Source organism: Amborella trichopoda, chromosome 4 (genome assembly GCF_054954075.1).
Source record: "Amborella trichopoda isolate Santa Cruz 75 chromosome 4, AtrichopodaSantaCruz75HAP2 v2.0, whole genome shotgun sequence".
Taxonomy (NCBI): Eukaryota; Viridiplantae; Streptophyta; class Magnoliopsida; order Amborellales; family Amborellaceae; genus Amborella; species Amborella trichopoda.
This window is the reverse complement of record NC_142339.1, coordinates 54,053,178-54,075,882: the sequence shown is the minus strand read 5'-3', so window position 1 is coordinate 54,075,882 and position 22,705 is coordinate 54,053,178. Positions and strand designations below refer to the sequence as shown.

At 38.0% G+C, this 22,705-nt stretch overlaps 1 protein-coding gene across 4 annotated transcripts; it reads right to left on the bottom strand.

Annotated features, from left to right (window-relative positions):
• Positions 1-1,647: 1,647 nt before the first annotated feature.
• On the bottom strand, positions 1,648-21,541 carry LOC18421974 (uncharacterized). 4 transcript variants are annotated; one of them, XM_006826896.4, is made up of 6 exons: positions 21,219-21,541; positions 16,523-17,346; positions 15,586-15,639; positions 15,180-15,388; positions 14,569-14,672; positions 1,648-1,872 (listed from the first exon to the last, which is right to left on the bottom strand). In XM_006826896.4, exons 2-5 carry the CDS (start codon positions 17,136-17,138, stop codon positions 14,592-14,594), a joined length of 960 nt encoding a protein of 319 aa, XP_006826959.1. In that variant the 5' UTR covers positions 17,139-17,346; positions 21,219-21,541; the 3' UTR covers positions 1,648-1,872; positions 14,569-14,591. The 4 variants fall into 4 exon arrangements, with proteins under 4 accessions (XP_006826959.1, XP_011621391.1, XP_020520655.1 ...); XM_020664996.2 differs by lacking the exon at positions 1,648-1,872 and adding an exon at positions 8,222-8,586 and having other exon boundaries at positions 21,219-21,537; XM_011623089.3 differs by lacking the exon at positions 15,586-15,639 and having other exon boundaries at positions 21,219-21,514.
• Between the last annotated feature and the right edge of the window lie 1,164 nt (positions 21,542-22,705).

Below are 22,705 nucleotides of genomic sequence, written 5' to 3'. Positions count from 1 at the left end.
GGCATGATTCAATTTAATTACAAGGGTCCTCTCAAATCACATGTGCACTGGCCCTTCCAAACTCGGATATATTTGAAAGAGTGGCATCCCGTACGAAATGAAATGCACATGCCATGTAATGGCCTCGTGTCAGAATATGGACTTATGTCTAATAAGTCTTGACCATTCCATAAAGGATGAATACTCAATAGGTACTCGGGTTTTATTTTTCTCATTTGGATTCTCCAAGCCCTGGCCGATTGCAGCTAAACATGAGGCCAACCTATAAAATCCTGACTAGAATGTGACCTTCAAATCTCCTTGAGAAATTGTTTTCTCAACACGTGAACTCTCGATGCCTCATGCATACTCGGGATAAAAAAATCTGAGCTCCATTTCGCAAGACGCCAAGATTTCAATCTCTCAATCGCTCCCTATGAATGAGAGACTACTGAAATTTTGGCCTTGATAGGCCATATTTCCAACAACTAATACCCATCCCTACTTCTCTCTAATGTATGACTAAAAACCAATTACTCTCTTTGCATAAATACAAAATTACACTTTCCGAAAGACTAAAGTTTTTAAAAATTATATTATTTTGATATAAAAACTAGCAATTTTCAAAAGCAAAAATACTAACATAATTACTTGCATGTTTCTTGGTCTACTCTTTGAAGCATAGATTCTTTAAATATCAACATAACAATATTACCATAGAGGGGGCCAGATTGTGCCACAAGTCCCAATTTCCTGTTTTGTCTCACTTTTCCCTATAAATAACCCATATTGGGGCAGACCCAAGGTTGAAACCCTAGTATTTTCAGCCTTGATCCTCCTCTACCCTTTATCAATCCTACCTTCAAAACCATAGAATACTTAGGACATTGGCCTGGTTTGGAAACCCAGTAAATCAGAGCGCCATAATCTTTCAAGTTCAAGCCAAAGCAAAGTTCAATTTGAGCCCTAGGTCACCCTAGGTTCAGCTCCTTTAAATCCAATCCAATCCAATCCAAGTTCAAGAATATCCATTCAGATAGGCTGCCCAGTCTCTTTCAAATCCAGGCAGAACTCCAAATGCCGGGTCTACAAGCCCAGCCTAATCAAATATGTTGTTCTTCCTAGCACTGCTCTTTATTATTCGTAGTTCTTTCATAGTATTTTTCAAACCTTTCTTGTCGATTTCTTTCAAAGATTTCAAGTTTTAATTTGTTTTAAGCGAACCTTAAGCCAAAACAGCCAACGGTATACGTCAAAGAGGCCATAATCAGCCTATTTTCCATAAATCATAATTTGTTGGAACCCATACTTTTACGAACTCGATATTATTTCATGCGAACTTGATATTATTTCATGCGGATTGAAGCATGGTCCTTGAGCCATCTCACCCCTCGATTTTGCACGTAAACAGCTATATACTGACAATTTTTGAATTAGCAAGACGCGTAGTTGATCAAGCCAGGACATTGATTTTTTTTTAGTTTTTTTTGGGGGGTGGGGGTGGGGGTGGGACTGAAGGGGGGGGGGGGGGGGGGGGGGTCGTGGGGGTGGGGAGGAAGGGAAAGAGAGGGAAAGACCATTCCCTGCTATTTCACACACACACAGAGTAGGGCCACTCCCTGTCATTTCATTCCACCCATGGATGATCAACCAGTAGCAACAGCCTAATAAAGAAAAACCACTTTGGATGCTTTAGGAGGTTACACAATAGGTGAAAACATACATTGAATTATGATCACAAGTTCAGCAATAACACTGAGTAAACAAAGAGGCGAGACCCCATGCCCTAACCCTCTAGTCCAAAATCTGAACTCAATTAAAGTCAAATCAGAGCAGCCAAGTTGGAGATTTTTCTTTAATCACAGCCAAGCTGAAAGTTTCTGGATTTCAAACCTGAAATTATCACCAACTCTTCATTAAAGCATACATATTTAAAAACTCGTACAAGTAAATTTTGACTTTAGACTAGTCAATTGACCATTTCATAAATGGGAACATGCAAGTATGGGTCCCAAACACTTGTGTTGAACAATCAAGGATTGGATTAAATGGTAATTTTTGCCTTAAGCTTGGATACCAAAATCAGGTTATAGAAAATTGTATAAAATTTTAAACCCTTTCCATTAGTTGTAGAGGCTACAATTTTTTTTTTAATCATTTTGTAGAGGCTAAATTGATGATGATGACCCCAATTAATTGGGAAAAGGCTAAATTGATGATGATGATGAATCGTTTTGTAGAGGCTACAATTACCAATGAGAAGTTCTTGTTCACAGTTCTAAACTGTTTCACAGTTCATGTTCACAAGATATGGAAAATGAGAAGTAGAAAAGAGGTGAACATGTAAAAAAATTTATTTCAAATGTTAAATTGTTAATATATTGCAGTTTAAACAAATAATTCAATTGTAAATGCATAAATTCAATATGCAGAGAACAATAAGCATAGAGCTTCCAGAAAACAGAAATGCATAAAAATTAAAAATTGTATGCACAAATGATTAGCTGAAGTCACATACAAATTGCACACAGATTATGACCAAATATTATAACATATAAAGCCATGATAAAAAGACGTTATGTGAATCAGAGTCACGCACTGAAACTGAGTCCAAACCCAGCCCATAGTCAAGAAAGAACAATGTTTTAGAATGTGGATTCGGTACCCTAGGCAGCCATGGGTCCTGGCCACTTACGCAGGCACAAGTTACCTTGGCGGACCAAACAGACAGCAGGGTTTGGGTACTCTAGGAGGTTCTTGGGGGCAAAAATCCAAGTCCATACTCAAAAAGAAAAACACAAAAGAAAAAGCCAAATTGGTAAACATACAAATTGAAACCCAAAATTCACAAATATCACCAAACCGTAAACTAAAAATTGAAATACACTGACCTTTCAAAACCTAATAAACCCTGACACCATTCGCTAAGCTTTGGTTGCTGAAACACCTTTACCACCACTTCAAGTCTCAAAAACTATTAGCATTTATAATTTTCAATTTTGCAAGAATCGAAAATACCAAAGTGTTTTCTAATCTTGAAAAAACTCACACGCCTGGTTTTTTTATTTGTTTCTCTCTCAAAAAGTGGAGTACAAGGATTTTGGGGTTTTAGAATACCCCAAAACCCTTTTCGCATCCTTTTGTGTGTGTGTGGGGGGGGGGGGGGGGAGGTGTTTACATTTTTTACCCTTTATGGAGGGCTTTCTTTCCTCCCGACAAGACCATTGAGGCAACTGCCTCGGTGGCAAGGCACCAGGCAGATGCCTTTTCTACCCAACCGAATTACGTGCTCGCATAGGCCACTTCAGTTCGGTGGAGGGCCTCAACAACGCAAGTGGCAAGGAGCCTGAATTTGATATGAAAGAAAATAGGAGAAAAATTTCTCCCAACCAAGCAACTCAGACCAAGTTTACCATAAAATTAGGTTGGCCAAGTTTTGCAATGATTTTAACTCACCCATTGGGCGAATCCTGAGTTTCTAGAAATTGATATAGAAAGAATCATCACCCAAGCTTTATCCCAATTATTTGGGGTTGGATATATGAATCTTGTTCATTCATTCTTCTCTATTAAGGGCCATACCCTCAATAAGATTTAAGATTCATGATAAGATGAGACAAAATTTTACATTGGCTGCCTACTTAACTGAACCCACCTCCTTTACCCGAGCTTGGGATGGGTTAAGGAAAAGTTAAGGTCCTCACCCTTATTAGACTTAGATACAGAAAGAATAAATAGCCAAAATCATACAAGGGTAGTACATGAACTTATACATTAAGTACAACTAATGTGGGTGGGCTTGAAAATACAAGGTCTCTCGTGTATATATCATTGGGCCCCTAGTAATCTTTGATGGAGGAAAGCTATTAGGAATTATATATGGCAATGCCTTTCCTTTTTTCTTGTTTGCAAAGGTGAGATTAGCTATCGCAGCATTTCTTTTTTAGAAAGAATCTATCAAACATTCTTAAATGCAATCATCAATCGATATTCAAGTGGGAGTCGTCCAATCCAACCGATTCGTTCCAAATGAAATAATACTCCAATGATAACAAAAAGTCAAAGAGAAATTCAATGACATGATTCTTGTTTATATTAATACTTGGGTTTGTGAATTTAGAAAAAGATAAACATATTGTTCAACAGAATTCGCTATAAATTACAATATAGTGGATAAGTGAACTTTGGGAACCTTGATCCTAATCACGGTGAAAGGCGATCCAGTGTAACAAGGAATCTGCTCCTCTGCAGATATTGAACGAACTCCCTAAAAGTCAAGGATCTAAATCCTTTAACCTAACTATGTACAGACCTTATCCCCCAGGCCACGGATTTTCAAACCCACTTCGCTCTGAGCTCTGGATCTCAGAGCTCTTGTTGCTCCCATTCCCGGTAATTATTCTCATAGACTCCCAAATCTCCAATAAGACCAAATGACCAATACAAAATGATGTCATACAAAAGATGCGATACAAACGAAAAGAAAGAGGCAATCTTTAATTCCTCAATGTTTTGGATGTCTGATCTTCAATGTTTCGATCGTCTAAAAGGCCCAATATCACCCCAAAAGCCTTCTTATGACCTCATTTGGACCCTAAAAATGATTGCAATAAGATATGGGCAAGGTTTCAAATGATTCTATGAACTTTTCAAAAAAAATTCAATTGGGTGTTTCTAGGGGCGTTTCTAAGACAAAATTATCAATGAATCAAAATGACCGAAATGGCCCCACTAAAGAAATACTCCGCCATTTTTATGGAGGATATGGGGCACTCGCCAAAGACTGGGCACTAAGTAGCTGCCTAACCCACCTAGGCAGGCACCCTATTTAGGTTGTCAACTATATATGAGGGAAGTGACTATCCCTCACCCTTGACCATGCGAAAGGTCAAGGTGGTGATGCATTGGTGCATTGTGTCACACACGTGAGCTAATGGCTAAAGCCCCTTGGTGCGAGACCTTGGGCGAGACAGTGCAGATAGATGGTTGTCGCTGATCCAAATTGTTGCTTGGTTGGTTTGACCCTAGATGGCTCCACTTAACGAGACATGGGTGAGGACCATGTGCAAGAGGTGGGCTACCCATACACCTGGCTGGGCAGATGTGTTGACCGTAACGGTCATGATCGTGGATGGTGGGCACATAACTAAGTGGACGTCAAGATTAAAATTCAAACTAAGGCACGTATAAAGGGTGAGCCTAAGCTGTAGGTGTAACGGCTAGTGCGTGGATTATCTTTTTTTTTTTGAGCGGTAACGTACGACTTATCATTAATTCATATGTAAAATACAAGATGTTCAAGCAAAGAAACAAGATTACAAAAATGAAGTAACAAACAGAGATGGAGTATGGACTCCTCCTTTCGCAAGAACATCTGCATCTTCATTCGTCTCTCTAAAACAGTGTTGGACCGTTGCCATGTTTCTCTCAAAAAAAAAAACAAAGTTGGACTGCTGCAATAGAGGTTGACAAAATATCCCAAATTTTATGAAAAATAGTCTTTAATCTCCAAGGAATATGGGCCTTTCTCTTACTCCAAGCAATGACATTTGCCGAGTCTCCTTCGATAATCCTGCCAACTTCCAAAGTGCATAGCAATTTCAAACCTTCTCTTAAACCTCGCGCTTCTGCCTCGTTTGCTGTTGTGATACGACAAGGACCAAAGTAAGAAAATATAATGTGATCCAAATTATATCTGATGAGTCCACCATAGCCAACTGGCCCTGGATTGCCAAGTGAACTTCCATCAAAATTAAGTTTGAGGAGACACATGCCCCAGGTGTCTAGGAATGGGGAGACACATGCCCCAGGTTGACCAGCACGTGGGCCATGAACAAGACGGAGGGCGGAGTAAGATAGTGGATGGTGTAACTGACCGAAGAGCAGGGAGTTATGACCAGAGAGGAGGGCCGCTGACGCACCTACATGTGTCCCTATTATAGTTGTTGGAAACACCTGTAATTCCGAATTGTTTCAAGAATCGAAATCGCAAGGGACTAGATGATTCTTATAATTAGAATCATCGTCCGCACAATACAAATCAAATGTAGCATGATTCCCACTATATCGAAATTGCGATTCAAAAAAAAGAAATCATAACTCCAATATCATTGGAATTGTTGTCCTGTCAATTGAAAATCAAGATATTGACCTTTCAGGAATTGCAAACCAATCCACTCGAAACCATGTCAAAAGTTTTTGAAAAACAAGTCCCAAAAGATAAGATTTAAAGTTTTATATTATTTATAAGTACGAATTCCAAACTCCATATATTGAGTACGATTATCCAGGGCTCCCCTATTATATGATTCAATGTCTTCAATATCCCTCCACTAACATTGAAGTCGGGTATTGAGTCACCTTTTAATGCAGCTCTCTACAACTAATAGAAAACAAGGTGCGTTCCCTTAGCTAAGTACTTTCCTAGAGTTTCTAGATTGAATAAATAAATAGAATTACTTTAGTTTTATTAAATGTAGATCTAAAGTTAAGATATTCAACCTTAATACAAATTCTTGACATTTACGAAGGATGTAAACTACAAATATCACTAATTCGCTCCTCTTAAAAATTGGGATCAAGGTCTCATATATGTTGAATCCCAATCTTGTGCACCTATATATCGCAAATTTTGCGAGATGAAATCTAGATTCCTAACTTCCAAGAATCATGATTTAAAAAAATTGGAACAAGATTCAAAAAATTTGGAATAATGATTCTTGACTTCCAAGAATCATGATTCCTTCTCGAAAACACGTAATCGCGATTCCGAACCGGAACCGCAACCTTGGTACACGATTCGACAAGCCATATGCCAAGACCATTTGACACATGTATTGTATTTGAATTTTGAAAAGTGAACCAAGGATCTATATAAACCCCTGGCCCATACCGTTGTGAGGCATCTGTGGCAATATACCCATGTAAGGGTACAAACTAACCTAGTGGGGTACGGCCCTTAGCCATTGGCTTGTGCAAGTGACCCCTGTGCATGTATGCTTGATCTTTGCTCTCATGTGGTTTGTTGGAAAGTTCGCACAGCCTTATTCAGTGGAAGACTTAGGCTTGGCACCGCAAGGCGTCAATCGCTACATTTTACCTCGTGACAGTTAGTATCAGAGCGAAAAGGTTGTTCAGAGAGTGGAACCATGGCATATGTTATCGCTGAAATACAGGGTTGTGTCGACCACCTCAAGGAGCAATGAGAGCAACTCACCCATGGGGTCCAAGATGGTGATTTGGGCAGAACCTTACTGTCTTAAAGGCCTAGATCAGTACTTTGGAGGTTAAGACGGAGGACCGTTGTGGTGCCTATGATGGTTGTATGGGAGGGCTCATGAACGTCCTCAAGGCTATCACGGAGTCCTTCAAGGCCAACCTCATGACCCTATAAGAAGATATGACTCTTGTGAAGTGGGCCTTGTGTAACACTACTAGCAGGTTGGGCTCTCATACTATGACGGTGCCAGAGCCACGTATTAGAGGAGCAAAGAGACTGCAAGGTATTGGGGAATTCCCTTTGGTGACATGGCGTAGTACTTCGAGAATGCTCATGCACGTGAGGAACACCATGTTGGCATTTGCTCCATGTACCTCATTGGAGACGTAAAGGTCTTGGTGGAGGATGCGGATCCAAAACGCATCAAATCCTAAGGTGCGCGATTGAGAGGGCTTGAAACAAAAAATGACGACCAATTGTTGCCAACTAATGCAGCCCAGGTGGCTTGAGAAGCTTTGTGAAGCTTCAATAGATAGGCTCAATGCGAGACCATGTGAAGTTCACATACCTAATGCTAGATATACAAACCATGACCGATGAGGACGAGTTATTCAACTTTGTGTTTGGATTGCGCGATTGGGCCCAGGCTGAATTGAGGAGCCAAGGAGTGCGCACCTTGTCTACTGCTATGGCCGCAGAGGCCTAGCAAATTTCAATCTTCATGGAGACAGACCATCGAGGGTGGTGCACTGCAATGGCACTAAGTATGAGATAGGGGCGACCAAAGACAAAAAAGGCATCCCGGAGAGTTGTTTCATCAGTGGGGTCAACCATTGAGCAAGGCAGCGCCCACAAAAGAAATCCCTCAACACAATTTGACTAGTGCAAAAGGATGAGAATGTGAGTGTCTAGAAACCAATTCTCTTGACTTTGATTATAATGTAAACAAAATACAAGTCAATACACCTTGAATTTTTTTAATACACTTGAAAATACAACTTCCAAAATCAAATTAAGCAAAGGTCACTGTAACTACAATGAGCTATTGACTTCTAAATACACTCAAATGAGAAGATACAACGCAATTAAGGTTCCTTACACATGAACAAAACAAGCCATAAAGGAAATCAACAAACTACACATGTACAATGTGCATTTGAAAATTCAGCACCACTCACACTTACAAGACAAAATTATACATCAACAAACTCATAAAAAATCATCACAACATGATCTCCATTAATATACATATGCTCAAATATGCAATGCATCATGACCATAGGAAGCAAATCGGAGTTCTCAGGTGCCTGGTTTACAGCCTTGAGTCTGAGCAATGTGCTATTGGCTGACATGCGATGGCATACCTCAAAATCATGCCAATTCATCATCTAATAAGTGGGAAGCCAAGCATCAATTGATACACACTTAAAACATATAAGGATTTGCGGAGATCTAAAAGATCAAATCAAGTATGAAAGTCGTGGGAGAAAATCAGGCTTTCAAAACACAAAACCAGTTCAATTGAGTTCACAATTCGGCTCTCAAATTTTCGACATAGTCTACTCTTATGAAATCAACAATTTAAGAGGTCAAGAAGAAGATCTAAGTGACTGATATGATCATGAAAAACTCAGAGAAATATCAGCAAAAATTACCCCAAAATTCATAGAAGAAAGCTCATGACAAACTATGCCAAAATGTGCATGAATGAAGCCTTTAACTATATGGATCAGGAGAGATTAATGATCATTCAAAGGATCAGAGATCTAATCATCAAAGGATGAAGAAATGTTGTTGTAATTGAGAATTCATAGCAAGGAGAAACTAAAGAAGTCAATGAAAATAGAAAAGATCTTACTTAATTGTTGAAGGCTTGAAGATTAGATCACCCACGACTAGAATTTGAGCTTTAGACCACCATTAATGTAGTATAAGACCTTCAAAGCAGTTCTTCTCTTACCTTATCATTTAGACAGAGAAAGGAAGAGGGAGACTAACTTTAGGCATGCCACTCAATGGGTAAAGAGAGAGAGGTGTGTGCCACTTTTGGAGAGAAAAATGTGAAGTGAACACGTGGGAAATGAAGGCTCAAGGGGGTATTTATAAGCTTCTAACCCTCAAGTGTGGAGATGCTTTTAGATGGATGAATCTTGGCCCTCAATGTCAACTACCAATGACTACAAAGAGAGGCTTAATCATGGCCCACCATCCACTATCATGTCATCAAGATGTGTGGTATGAATTTGAACACCTTTGTCCTCCTTTAATTCACTCCAATTCCCTTGTTACTAAAATACTCGTGCTCTTTACATTTAATAAAACTAAAACTAACATGGAAGGTACACCTTTGTAGAAATTTGTCAAATATTTCAGCAAAAAGCATATCTCAAAAGTTCCCTCCATTTTATAAGAGCATGTGGGGCTAATGAAATCATGCCACATAAACTAGGTGGTTAATTACACATCTACCATATACTCTTAGGGTTAGGCATGTAATTACAAAACCTATACCCCTTTTAGAATCTTCCACACACATGTCCACAAACCCTTGTTTTAAGCATTAACATGTGCCAAAATAATTTTTCCAAAAACTCAATATTTCATAAAATGCTATAATTCAATATCCTTTAGTTAAAACAACAAATAACATAAAGACATGAGGGTCCCTTGTGGGGTTGACGTCACCCCACGTCATCTCCACTTTGGGGGGACATGGGACCCCCCAAGTCAACACATGGACACCCATTTGCCATTTGGGTGTCCCATGTGAGTCCCAAGGGGCTGTCCTAATTTGTGATTACTTTCAAACAATTTTAGAAACGGATTTTCTTGCCCAAAAAATTCTCATAAATCCATAAAAATCATTTTAATGATTTCCATTAAAAAAAATTATTTTCGCTTTAATTAAAATATTTATAAGGGAAATTAGGATCCTTGGAGTTAAATTACGAAACAAATCACTCCACTCGACTAAACCCGAAATCCAAAGCCACCTTCCCGGTATGACCCAATAGACTCATGACCCACAGACTCTATATTCAGGAGCTCATGATCTGAGCCTATCAAAGTCAACCGATATGCAACTTTGAATCGTCAAGTATAAGTGGATATCAGGTACACCCCCTAGAAGACATGCATATATATGGTGCGGGGATTCCTCTCTAAACATATGTGCATAGCTCAAACCAGTGGATCCCTGAAAGAGTGGCTTCCTATGTATTGCGACTGTATATGCACTTGCTACGAGAAGGTTCTAGGAGTCAGGGATTTAGGCCAATATCCTCTATTGGCCCTAACCTTTCCATACATGGCTTTTTATCATCAAGCTCATACATAAATTGTATTGCCCAAATCCATCGCTCAGTTATGAAGCACAAACATAACAACAGACCATGACTAAGAGGTAAACTTCAACCCTTTCGGTACCTCACATGCATATAAATCCTCCTCATGACTTAATTAGGGTTCCATGACTAAGAGGAGTCATGTCACTCTTTTACTCCCACTGAAGTTAAGAGCCATTGAAAATGTCGAAATTCATGGCCTTGAAAGGACATTATTTCAATAGAGAAAACCACCCTAGGACAGGTTGGCTCATTGCACTTGATAAACGCAATGCAGTTGGTTGGAACCCGTGCACAAGCTTGGGAGGAGTAAAAGCCAGGTGCTCATGAGGTTACTGACTTTGAGGTGTCAATTGATGACTCAAGTGGGGTGGTCCAGAGGAGACCATCAATGGCAAGGGTAGCTCAATGGACAGAGTCATCTGACTCCACGATGGGTTAACCTTCTTGAACCAATGGGAGGTTGGATGTGGTGAGACCATATTTACCCGAAGTGATTCAAAACCTGAATCGATTTAGGAATCAAAAGAGCAAAATCGCTGCCAGCTGGAAGATTCTTATTTTTGGAATCGACATTTGTACAACAGGAATCATGGGGGATGAGATTCTAATTTCTAGGAATCGAGATTTGACCAAAATAGAATTGAGATCCCTACATAGATGGAATCGAGATTCCTAACTCTTTGGAAAGTTTCCAACCTAATCAAAATCGACAAATATAGAATCGAGATTCCTTTGTTTATAGAATAGAAATTCCGACATCTTTGGAATCGAGAGAGAACTAAGAGGGAAACAATGCATGTCTCAATGCCATTCATTGACGAACATGTCATACATGCATGTTTATATTATTTGTATTACATTATTTTTAACATCTTGGAGTTGCAATCTCTGCATTGGATCAATACAATGCATACTTAAAGAATTAATTAGAGAACGTGAACCAATGCTTTGGTTTCTATTGGTAATTTCATGCCAAGAAAGATGACTACACTTTGTAGTTTGAGATTAGGTGTCTAGCTTGAGTAGTCCGATGTCTTAAAAACTCTTAAGCGTCACTTCTCGTAAAAACAGAAAAAGCTAAAAAAGGGAGGGGGGGGGAGAGTGGAAGAATTCCAATAAATGCAAAAAACAGTTTTAACAAGTGTAGAATTGAGAAACAACAATTGCGAAATCAGGAATCAGTAAATATTAGAAACAACTTTCTATAAGTGTTGGAATCAGGATTCCCAAGAAAAGGAATAAAGATTCCAGAGTTCACGAAAACGATTCTGTAAAGATTCTAATGGAAATCATAGTCATTGAGAGCGTGAATGATAAGAGCTCCAATCAGGAGCGGGTGTGTGGAGTGAGGTAGGCTCGAAGATCTGTAGTCAGCAGAACAAGGTTTGTACATGGTCAGTACTATCAGGGAGCGCATTCCATATCTGCAAAGGAGCAAATTCCTAACGGGATCGTGCCCCTCCACATTTAGGATTAAGGTTCATGAAGTTCACTTATCCATTTTATTGTAATTTAGGAGTGCATTCCATGGAACAACAAGAACTTTTTGATCAACGAAATGCGGAGGTTGCTGAAGTATCAAGTGGTTTGGAATTTAAACTTCCCATATAATAAATTAGACGATGTTCTCTATCCCCGGTATAGTGTCCTAATGGAGGAGTGGGATCAGCTGTATATTTCGCAAAGTATGAAGATGAGATTGTGTGAAATGTCGAATTCCATGGACAGCTCTCTAAATGATCTGTATATAGGCTTCTTCTTTCTTTTCTTTTTTTTATGATAGTTGGCAGTAGTCCTCACAAAGTGCAGGTCGCCCAAGATAAAATCCTTACTATGGATAGCTCGATCAAGAGGAATAAGATCCTTCCAAAGATATGTCTAATGTCCAAGGGATATTGCGAAACATGTGCCTATCTATTCGTGCATTGCCTGTTTGTCTCGAGAATATGGTACTGGTATTTCATGCAATTAAGGCTGACTATGCCTTAATATGTATTGGGTATTGTGACCCAAATTTCTTTCCCCAGTTTACCCAACAGTCATGATCATGGATCGTGGGAACCCGAGCTGCTAGGACGCCAATATTCAAATTTAACGCCAATATTCAAATTTAAACTTAGGCATGCATGCAGGGCGAGCATGAGATGTCGGTGTAATGGCTGGTGCGTGTGTCAGCTAGGAATGGGGAGACAGTTACGCCCCAGGTTGACTAGCAAGGTTGGCCTTGGATCAAGAATCTTGGAATGGTGGGCAATGGTGTCACCGACAAGAGTGGGGAGTTATGACAGGCTAGGTGGGCTGCTAGTGCACCACCATGTGTCCCTAACCAGGCCACAGGGTCAGTGGCTAGATTTTAAGCCCATGACAGCTACCATAGAGAAAAAGAAGATGCAAATATTGTAATCATTGACCCATTCTGGCAAACAGCTACCAAATGCCATACTAGGAGGCATGTACAAATAAGAAATCCCAATTTAAATACTACAAACTGACTATTGGGCCCATAATTGGGAATATCTTCGATCCCTTACTTTCTGCAATGTGAATAAAGACAGATGCATTAACACCACAGCATTTAAAAGTTTGGACTCAGAGATTGACTTGCCGTAAGCCAAAACCAAGTTGAATAAAAATTCAGCCAAGTTGACTCAGTAAATTCTCTAAGGCTTTAATTTTCAGATCCTAAGAAAGAAGTAGGCAAAGCAAACACAAAGGACATAATTTTAAAAATAATTGAAATATTCACAAATAAAGGCACCTGGTATTGATAATGTAAATTTCAACAGAATTTTTCATAGTCCAGCTATGGAACTTATCTTACAAAAGAACTCTTGAAGTTTTCAATTGCTTGAATAATGTACACCAATTAGGTGTAAGAAACTGTGATTGAAAATCCAATGTCTTATATCTAGTAAAATTAAGGCATTTTAGGGATTGAGATGCCAAAGAATGCAGAGGCTGAAGAGCGAAGATAACCAACTCTAGTAAACCCAACTCTAGTAAAACCAGTCATAAGCCTTAACACAAGGGGAAAACTCAAGTCTTTCGGGTCTGACACTTTGATATAAAACAATGAGAAAGTAACTTCTGAAAAAAAGTGCACCAACTTTTTGAAAAATAAAAAAACAAGGAAAATTGAGTCAGCATTCAGCCTGATAGCAATCAAGTCAACCTAAACAACCTTCTTAAATTAACTATGGCATTCACTAGTGCCCATGCAAAAGAAACAAGGAAGTAAAGAGGACCCAAGAACGAAGGAAATCAATAGGGAAGGGGAAGAACAGTTTAGAAGGAAATCAATAGGGAGGGAGAGATGATCAAGTAAAGGAGGATGGAACATTGGTAGATTAGAGGAAAGAGATTCTTGATGCAGAATATCAGAAAAAAAATGCAGAAATACCAAAAATAGCTACCCTAGATTGGAAGTAATGGGGAGACACAAGAATGCCTTGGTGAATTTACAGACAAATCCAAATGAAACATAAAAAATTGGAACAATTGGAACTGTGGAATATTAGTTAATTGGCATCGGAAAGATCCAAACCAAGATGGTAGAAACCCAGCAGGAGCCAAGAAATGTGGATAAATTGCAAAGAAAAAGAGAACGCCGAGTTTTGTGGTGAAGAGCAATGAAAGAAAATCATTCTTCTATTTATATACTTATATATGACCCATTTTTCCCACTCATAAATCTCCAAAAAGTTATAATTGTAGTCTTTGTAACTCGTTTTAAGCATTTTTCTGAAATTTCGTGACAAATGAAAGGGCAACAGGGTAAAGCATCATCAATCATTGTAAGGTCAAAGTTGTGCCTAACAGTTATAGACATGTCTAGAAATGATTCCTCATATCCTACAACGTAAAGGTTTATTGAGCCAAGTAACACGCAAACCTATTACATTGTGAGATTTAAAGTGATGAATTGAGAGAGAGAGAGAGAGAGAGTGGTTTTAATAGCCATTACTTCATTCAAAAGCAGAGGGAAAAACAAAAAGTACAGCGCATCAAATAATAAACCAGTACCTGATCAAGCCCCCTACGATTTATCAAACAAGATCCCTTAATTCATCCCCAAGTTCATTCTTGTAACTGGCTCTCAGTTCATTAAGCTTGCGAAGACTGGTTTGCTGCCAAAGAAATAAAGACTGCCTAAGACTGGCAAGAAAATAACAAAATAACCCTCCACAGATGCATGAATCCATTGCATCCCATTGCATGTCCTAGAAATAAATAAAGTGTTGAAAACAAAACAAGATAGCTCCATACACACAATTAAGGACTTGGGCAGTTACTATTGCGGCAGAAGGTATGCTTCTATGCAACCACAATGTGACTTTGTTTGACTAAACAAAAATAACCACAAAAACCAATAAGACAATAAACCATCTTTCGTCTATTGCATCCTTATGCATGTCCTGGAACTAAAATGAAATTTCAAGAGCAAAATAACTCTCTTTTCATAATTAATAACTTGGACAACATACTATTGGGATAGAATGTATGCTTCCTATGCAACCAAAAGGTGTCTTTCTTTGAATAAATAAACACCCAAACCAATAAAAACATGCATCGTAACAATCATAATATAGTTTTAAGTTAGTACTTAGAGTAAATATAGATAAAAAACAGCTTACAAGCTGAGAGCTTTCATGACCAAGAGCATTCTCTGTTCTCAGAAAAAGAGATTTCCACTGATGCATAAGAGTACACTCCAGTGCTCGTGGATCTGCCTTGGCACTTTGAGGAATGGCCACAGAATGCAGGAAGTGATTGTTTACTGTTGAATCATGGTTAAAATCCCTTGATATCAATGCCCTAACATCCTTCTTGCTCTTCTTCAAAGCTGTCAAGTGCACAAACGACAAAAACACATTAAGAAAATTCATGGTTCATGACTTTGCAGTTTCAACTACTGAATTCTATGGAAACCCAAAAAAAGAAATGCATAACATTAAGGGAAAAAAAACTGAAAACAGGAAGAGAAGAGCCACACTTCAAACTACAATACAAATGAATTTTGTAACTTCTGCCTGAGCTTACCAGCCAGACGACCTATGGCATCTTGGTAATGAAGATCCAATAAAAGATTTGTCACTACATATCAAAAAGATAAAAAATAAAAAAAAGTATCAGATCAAACCATGTATTTTCATCTCATGACTAAAGTCAAATTGTCAAACCACTCCTCCTAAGGCCTAATATTATATTCATTAACGACATTGACGGTTAAATCTTTAACAAACAATCAAACAGGAAACTCTACCATAACCCAATGTTATATGGAGTTTAGGGCAGAGAATGGGATGGATTGGATCTGGATCCACTAGGATCCGGATTCGGATCCATAAAGTATACATGGGATCCAGATCTAGAATATTCATATCCGGATCCAGATTCAAAATATATACATAGGATTCAGATCCAGATCCAAACCCTATCGGATCGAACAAAATTATTTCATATCTTATTTTATATCTATAAAATAATATATAACAAAAAAAAAACTATATAACATACATGTATACATAAAACAATATATATTTTAATAACTGGTTTGGATCCGCACTGGATCTGCCTGTACCGGATCTAATATGAATTACTATTCGGATCCAAATTTTAGATCGAGTCGTATCTAAATCTTGGATCCATACCCGGATCCGGATAGGGTCCAAAATTCAGGTTTCGGATCCAAACCAAGTAAATTCTCACCCATAATGGAGTACAGTACTCCAAGAAGGCATCTACTGTATGTCCCTGCGATGGATAGTAGTGATGAACACATGGCTGGATCCACAATAACCAAGCTACAATCAATCTCCAATATGCAATGTTCATAAGAAACAGTGATGCTCCTTTGGAGTATGATGAGTACAGTAGATCTCACTCCATTCATGTATTGTATACTTTCCCTTCATAAAAAAATCAATGGAAAATGACAATTTTGATACAAAAAGTCCTCAAGTAAAGTTTGGAGTACCTTTTATACAGTAAGAACAAGTGCACCCTTCAACTTCAGCTTCATTATTGGCATTCAAGGAAGCGTTAAATGGAGCATCCTTATCAACATGAGTGTGATCTTTAACAGCTTGAGGCAATTTGGCACGGACAGAATTAGACAGCTCAGATGGTGTTGATCCTCCACTTGAAGAAGAACTCTGCAAATTCACTTCAACCATACTTGCTGGAGCTTTGCCTTTATCTTTTTGGGTGAAAATGATAACTGATTCACCTCCCTTTATATTGTCCAATGCATTCCTAACCTCATTTTCCTTGGATGAAAGGATTGCTTGACATTTTCTTTTGAGACCGCTCTCCTTATCATCCAAAGATTCAATGAATTTAACAGACCCATTTTGTTGCTTGCCAATATGGCCGTCACCAACATGTAGTAAATCGTCATTTATAACAGGAGAATCCCAGTTCTTAGACAAATTTTCTTTTTTTCTTCCAGAATCATTGTTAATTAGGCTGTTAGTGATGTCACTCAGTGCACGGGTTTTCTTGAAAGGGCCATCACTTGCTGCCTCTAGTCCTGAGGTATCCTCTTCTATGTTAATTAGAGGTCTAATTTGACCAGAAGGAACAATAGCCATCACCGAAGCAAACAATCTAGCATCAGATGACTATACATCTCATAGAATAAAGTCCACCAATTCGAGCCACCACCAATTTAGTTTAGTTCTCACTGTTCTTAAATATGGGGAAGGAAAGATCTTCTTTAGACGATGGCACTCTTATAAATCGACTCTCTTCATGCGCATCCCACACGCACACACAATATAGCAGAAAATCTTCACATGCCTAAAGATGAAAAGATAAGAAAAGTACACAACGGTATTAATCCATATCTCATGACCCTCTCTTCTCTCTTTCAATACACACTCTTATCACTCACTGGATGGTGGTAACTCAATGAATTAATATGCATTCCACAAAAAGAAAAAATAAACAACTCTTATTCAGAATGTTTGATGAAATCCACAAGGAGTATAGAAATATAAACACAGTTGAATGCAACAATAACTCTCAGATCCATCACCTGGCATGCATGTTTTCCTAATGAAACTTAAAAAATAATGGATCTTTTTAGTGCACAAAAGGAGGTGTTCAGGTGTCTGAATAAACAAAAACATGTTCTTTACTCATGTAGAACAACTACAGAATCAGAGGGCTTTTTAACCATTTCAACAATAAAAAGAGAAACAGATCTACGAGGAAATATGAGGAAAATAATTACCAATAAACAAATGAAATTCCCTAGAATTTCACCAAAGATTACCATGTTTGCTCCATCAGTATATTACCCAGATCCAACACCCGAATCATTCATAGCAACTCAAATGAATCCCTTGATCCATTTAATGAGAATTAGAGAAAAGAGAAAGCATATTTGCATGCATAATCTTGAAACCCTAATCACACATGGTAACCCTACTACGGGTATGATCTGAAACTTTTAAAAAGAAGAAGAAAACAAGAATTGTTCCAAAAAAATAAAAAAAGAAGAAGAAAACATGGTCCAGAATTTGTAAATGTAGAAGTGAGAGAGAATGTTCAGGAGAGAGAGAGACGTGACAAATGAAATTGACCTTGCTCAAAGAGACAATTTCCCTTTTACACCGTCGAGGGGGAATGGGGGATGAGCCCCTTCCTAAAATAGCGTGTAACATGACAAATTAGTCATAGTTCTCGCGTTTGTGTGTAAGATAGAGAGGGAGTTTTGTCACATTTGTTTTTGGGTAATCAGTGAGGATTTGTGCCCATACCCTTTTTTTCATTAATAAGATACAGAAAACTTGGTATGTTTCATGGTTATTTTACAATTGAGATAATAATAACATGGAAAAGTATTTGACATGATAATTTTTTTCCATACAAACACCATTGGCTACTAGGTATGAAATTAAAAGATCCTATACATGTTTCTACTAATAATACTCAAATTTCTGGAACATCTTCAAATTCTACGATACTTTTTAGCTACTTGATTTCAAGTCTCAAAGCTAGGACTACTTGTGAGCTTCTTCAACCACAAATAAGCATAGGGGTGGCAATAGACTGAGCAGCCCGGCCGTTCAACCCGGCCCTAAAAACCTAGCTGGACTGGGGCTAAGCAAGCACAATTGGATGGTAGGGCCGCCCATACAATTTTATTTGGGCGGCCCCACTAGGCCTTGATAAGACTAGGGCTGGACATGGTCCAGAGCCCCTTTAGCCAGGTCAAGGCCGGCCATATGGGGACTAAGGACCATTGCCAACACTAGGTAAGCAGTCTTGCGCAATATATAATCCCGAATCGAAGAGAGACGAGGATCTTCTCACAGGTGAGAGACTAGTTTCAAATGTAGTCTATGTAGACGGCAATTTTGATATTTGGCATCATCACGCTACTATTATCTTCTCGCACTCGTTTGGAGACTTTTCCCTCCAAAACATTCACAAACCCCCACCCTTCTCTCTCTCTCTCTAAACCCAGCGGCTCACAGCTCATCCCCCATTGCCCCTCGACGGTGTAAAAGGGAAATTCTCTCTATGAGCAAGGTCAGTTTGATTTAATGAGTTTTATTTGTCACGTCTCTCTCTCTCTCTCTCTCTCTCTCTCTCTCTCTCTCTCTCTCTCTCTCTCTCCTGAACATTCTCTCTCACTTCTACATTTACAAACTCTAGACCTTGCTTTCTTCTTCTTCTTTTCTTGTTTTGGAAAAATTCTTGTTTTCTTCTTCTTTTTAAAGTTTCAGATCATACCCGTAGTAGGATTACTATGTGTGATTAGGGTTTCAAGATTATGCCTGCAAAGATGCTTTATCTTTTCTCTAATCCTCATTAAATGGATCAAGGGATTCATTTGAGTTGCTATGAATGATTCGGGTGTTGGATCTAGGTAATATACTGATGGAGTAAACATGGTAATCTTTGGTGAAATTCTAGGGAATTTCATTTGTTTATCAGTAATTCTTTTCCTCATATTTCCTCATAGATCTTTTTTTTTTATTATTGTTGAAATGATCCCTCCAATCAGCCACACTCAATTGGTTATGAACTTCATAAACCTGCTACAAAAACCATAGCCTCGCAAGGAAACAACATGGCACCAATGACATGGGGATTGATGAAGAGCTATGATTTAAAATTTATTTCATTTATCTCTAGTTTTAGCGTTCCATAACCAATGGTCAATGGACAACAGTTTCTGAATTTCAAAAATCTTAAAATATTCTTTAGATTCTGTTGCCTACCCTATTTATATCAATGAAGGAAGCAGTACAAAATAAAATTTTATACTATACAAACATTTAACTTTGGAACAAGGAGGTCACAATTGCTCCTGGCCATTAGATGTGAACTCCGACACTTTTCACAAAGTTTGAGAAATTTCTTTTGAACTTTGAGCCCAATCAATAGAACACCCACAGCAACCCAAATTCAAATTAACAGTCTAACATGATTGTGACCTCCTTGTACCAAATGTAAATAGTCTTATTGTATACCTTTCCAAAACAAAATTACAAAATTCCACCAGATTGACCAAATTTTAAAAATAATTAAGCCTCTTTGCAAAATGAAACACTGAAGACAGATCCAACGAAACAAATCACAAGTGCCAAAGTAACTAACAGATAATTTCCAAGAAAGGGACATTACTCAAAGTGCAATAAACGAATTTCAAAAGCCATTGGTATTGACTTTTTTCCAATGACACATGCTGACCTAGAATACTTATCTATGTATTTGAAGTTTGAACTTTATGGTTGAGGTATTTCATTCTGTCTATCAAAAAAATCAATGAAAAGTACTAAGAGAATAAGAGAACGTTCATCATGGAGAGGCTATCACAAAAGACTGTTCCACACAGTTAACTATGAATCCAGACACTTAAACTAGACAAATTTTTCAACGGCAGCAAGAAAAGAAATATTTCAGACAAATTTCTTCGGCAACCACGTTCATTTCATTCAATCGAATAGTGTAAAAACAAACTGTTTCCATTCTCTCAAGTCACCATCACATAGTATAGACTACCCATAAATATACACTATACGAAATATAACAATTCATTATAATGCGAGCACTATCAAAACATCAATACAACTAGGAGCTACTAATAAAGTTGTAAGAAATAACACCGCCATATTTTCATTCGTACCTCATCTCCATTGCAAATCAAACAATAAGGCAGATATATGGGAAAATTAAAATGGAATAAAACTGAAAGCATCAATTACATAATAACAATGCTACTTTGCAAAACCTTGGCATTCTCTCAGAAAAAAAAAAAGGAAACAGAACAGAACACCATATACATCCATTTGAAAGAAAAAAAAATAGCATTCTCAATATCATGAAATTTAAAAATGAGATGCATTTTGCAGCAATATTGATCATAAACTTCCAACAAAACCCATCACCAATCCAGAGAAAGAAAGACTACTTAGATCATAGTATCATAGATCATCTAAAATCTAGGGTTTATGCTGAGCAGTCATCCCTAATAAAGATAACGAGATATAGATGTTGGGTTCAAAACAGATCATTTCAGTGTAAAAAATTGAGATTTTTGAGGGAGAAAACAGATCTAGAGAGAGATAATAGAAATTTTCGAGTGAGAAAACAGATCCAGATAGAGAAGTTCACTGGAAAAAGAAGTAAAATTCGGAAGAATGGAAGGGAAATACCTCTCACTCTCACACACACTACTCAAACTTTGATATCAGTCTCCAAGAGCCAACCGCGAGAGGAGTCGTTTAAACAGGGTTTAGAAGCCCGTGGTCATTTTATAGCGGGTTTTAAGTCGGGACAATCATCCTTTGCACGGCCAAGATGTCGCGTATGGATTTGGACGTTCGAGAATGAGTTGATCAAATAAGTCATGCATATGATAGAAAGGGTGAGAAATAAAGAGAGCAAAGAAGGGGTGTTTGAAGGGTTCAGTTAGAGCTGAGGCTCTAAACAATCAAAGTAAACGTATTTTCAAGTAGTGTCGACAAATGTGGTTTCAATACTGAAAACCTTTATAATATTCTTGATATCTATTATTATTTTTATTATAAAATTTAAAGTTTAAAAAATAATATGGATTCAGTAGATCTATAAAGACTTAAAAAATTTTAAAATTGACAGTACAAAAAATGCATTACAAGATGTACCATTTTTAAAATTTGAAATCTATTTTTTTCTCATGTCCATGCATCTAGATGTCGAGATGATCAATTTGATGATATTTTAACATCAAAATGACCTCTTTTTAGTGAAATTTTTGATGTGGGTTCTAATTTGATTATTAAGAGTATCGGCTCTATATGAACTCTTTGTGTTTGAATGTACTTGTTCGCATTGATAATTCACTTTTTTAATAAAGATATTTACTGTAATACATTATATATTATCTAGTAATGTTCACCATAATGTTCACCATAAAGTTATATGGAATTAAGTTATATACAATTTTATATAGAACTTTATCCTCGGATTGTAGATACAAAGGACCCATTACAATTTCTTTTTACAGATACCGCATCACTTACTTAAGAGAGATTCATTCATAAATCTCAGTTTCCGCAATCCTAGACCCCATCTTTCTACAATTTCTTTTTACAGATACCGCATCACTTACTTAAGAGAGATTCATTCATAAATCTCAGTTTCCGCAATCCTAGACCCCATCTTTCTACAATAAAAGCGCGTCACTCCACTTCACCAACTGAAATTTCCTCCTCTCCCACCCGTCCAACTTAGTTTGGAATCCTTCCACAATTAGATCCATTCGGATCAAGTAAGCCTACCCTCTGTAAGTGAGAGACCTGAGTATATGGCTGGTGAGCTACGATCATTTTCATGCACAAAAAACAAGAAGTGTTCAAACCTTCTCTCTTTAATTCCCCAACCTAATTGACGATTATAACGATCGAGAATGGTTAGCATAATGGTAGGGTTGGCAATGGCCAAGGCAACCTGAACCGACCTAAAAAAAGGTAGAGCTTGAGCCACAAACCATGGCCTGGGGGCCATGCCAATGCCAGCCCGCCTGGCCCTTTTTATTTTTATTTTGTCTTCTATTTTTTTTTATTCGTTTTTGGCCCGGGCTAGGTCTCGGGCAGTCCTACGGGAACAATAGCAAGACCACACCCAAGGATGGCCCCGCCGGCCCAGGGCAGCCTTTGCC

Bases quoted from the DNA above. Each gene is read 5' to 3' on its own strand.
- LOC18421974 (XM_006826896.4), bottom strand. From the start codon at position 17,138: ATGGCTATTGTTCCTTCTGGTCAAATTAGACCTCTAATTAACATAGAA. The intron at 15,640-16,522 runs GTACTCCAAACT...TTTGATATGTAG, and splicing joins TTGTTCTTACTGTATAAAAG to TGACAAATCTTTTATTGGAT. The intron at 14,673-15,179 runs GTAAGCTGTTTT...TTTCTTTGGCAG, and splicing joins GTCATGAAAGCTCTCAGCTT to CAAACCAGTCTTCGCAAGCT.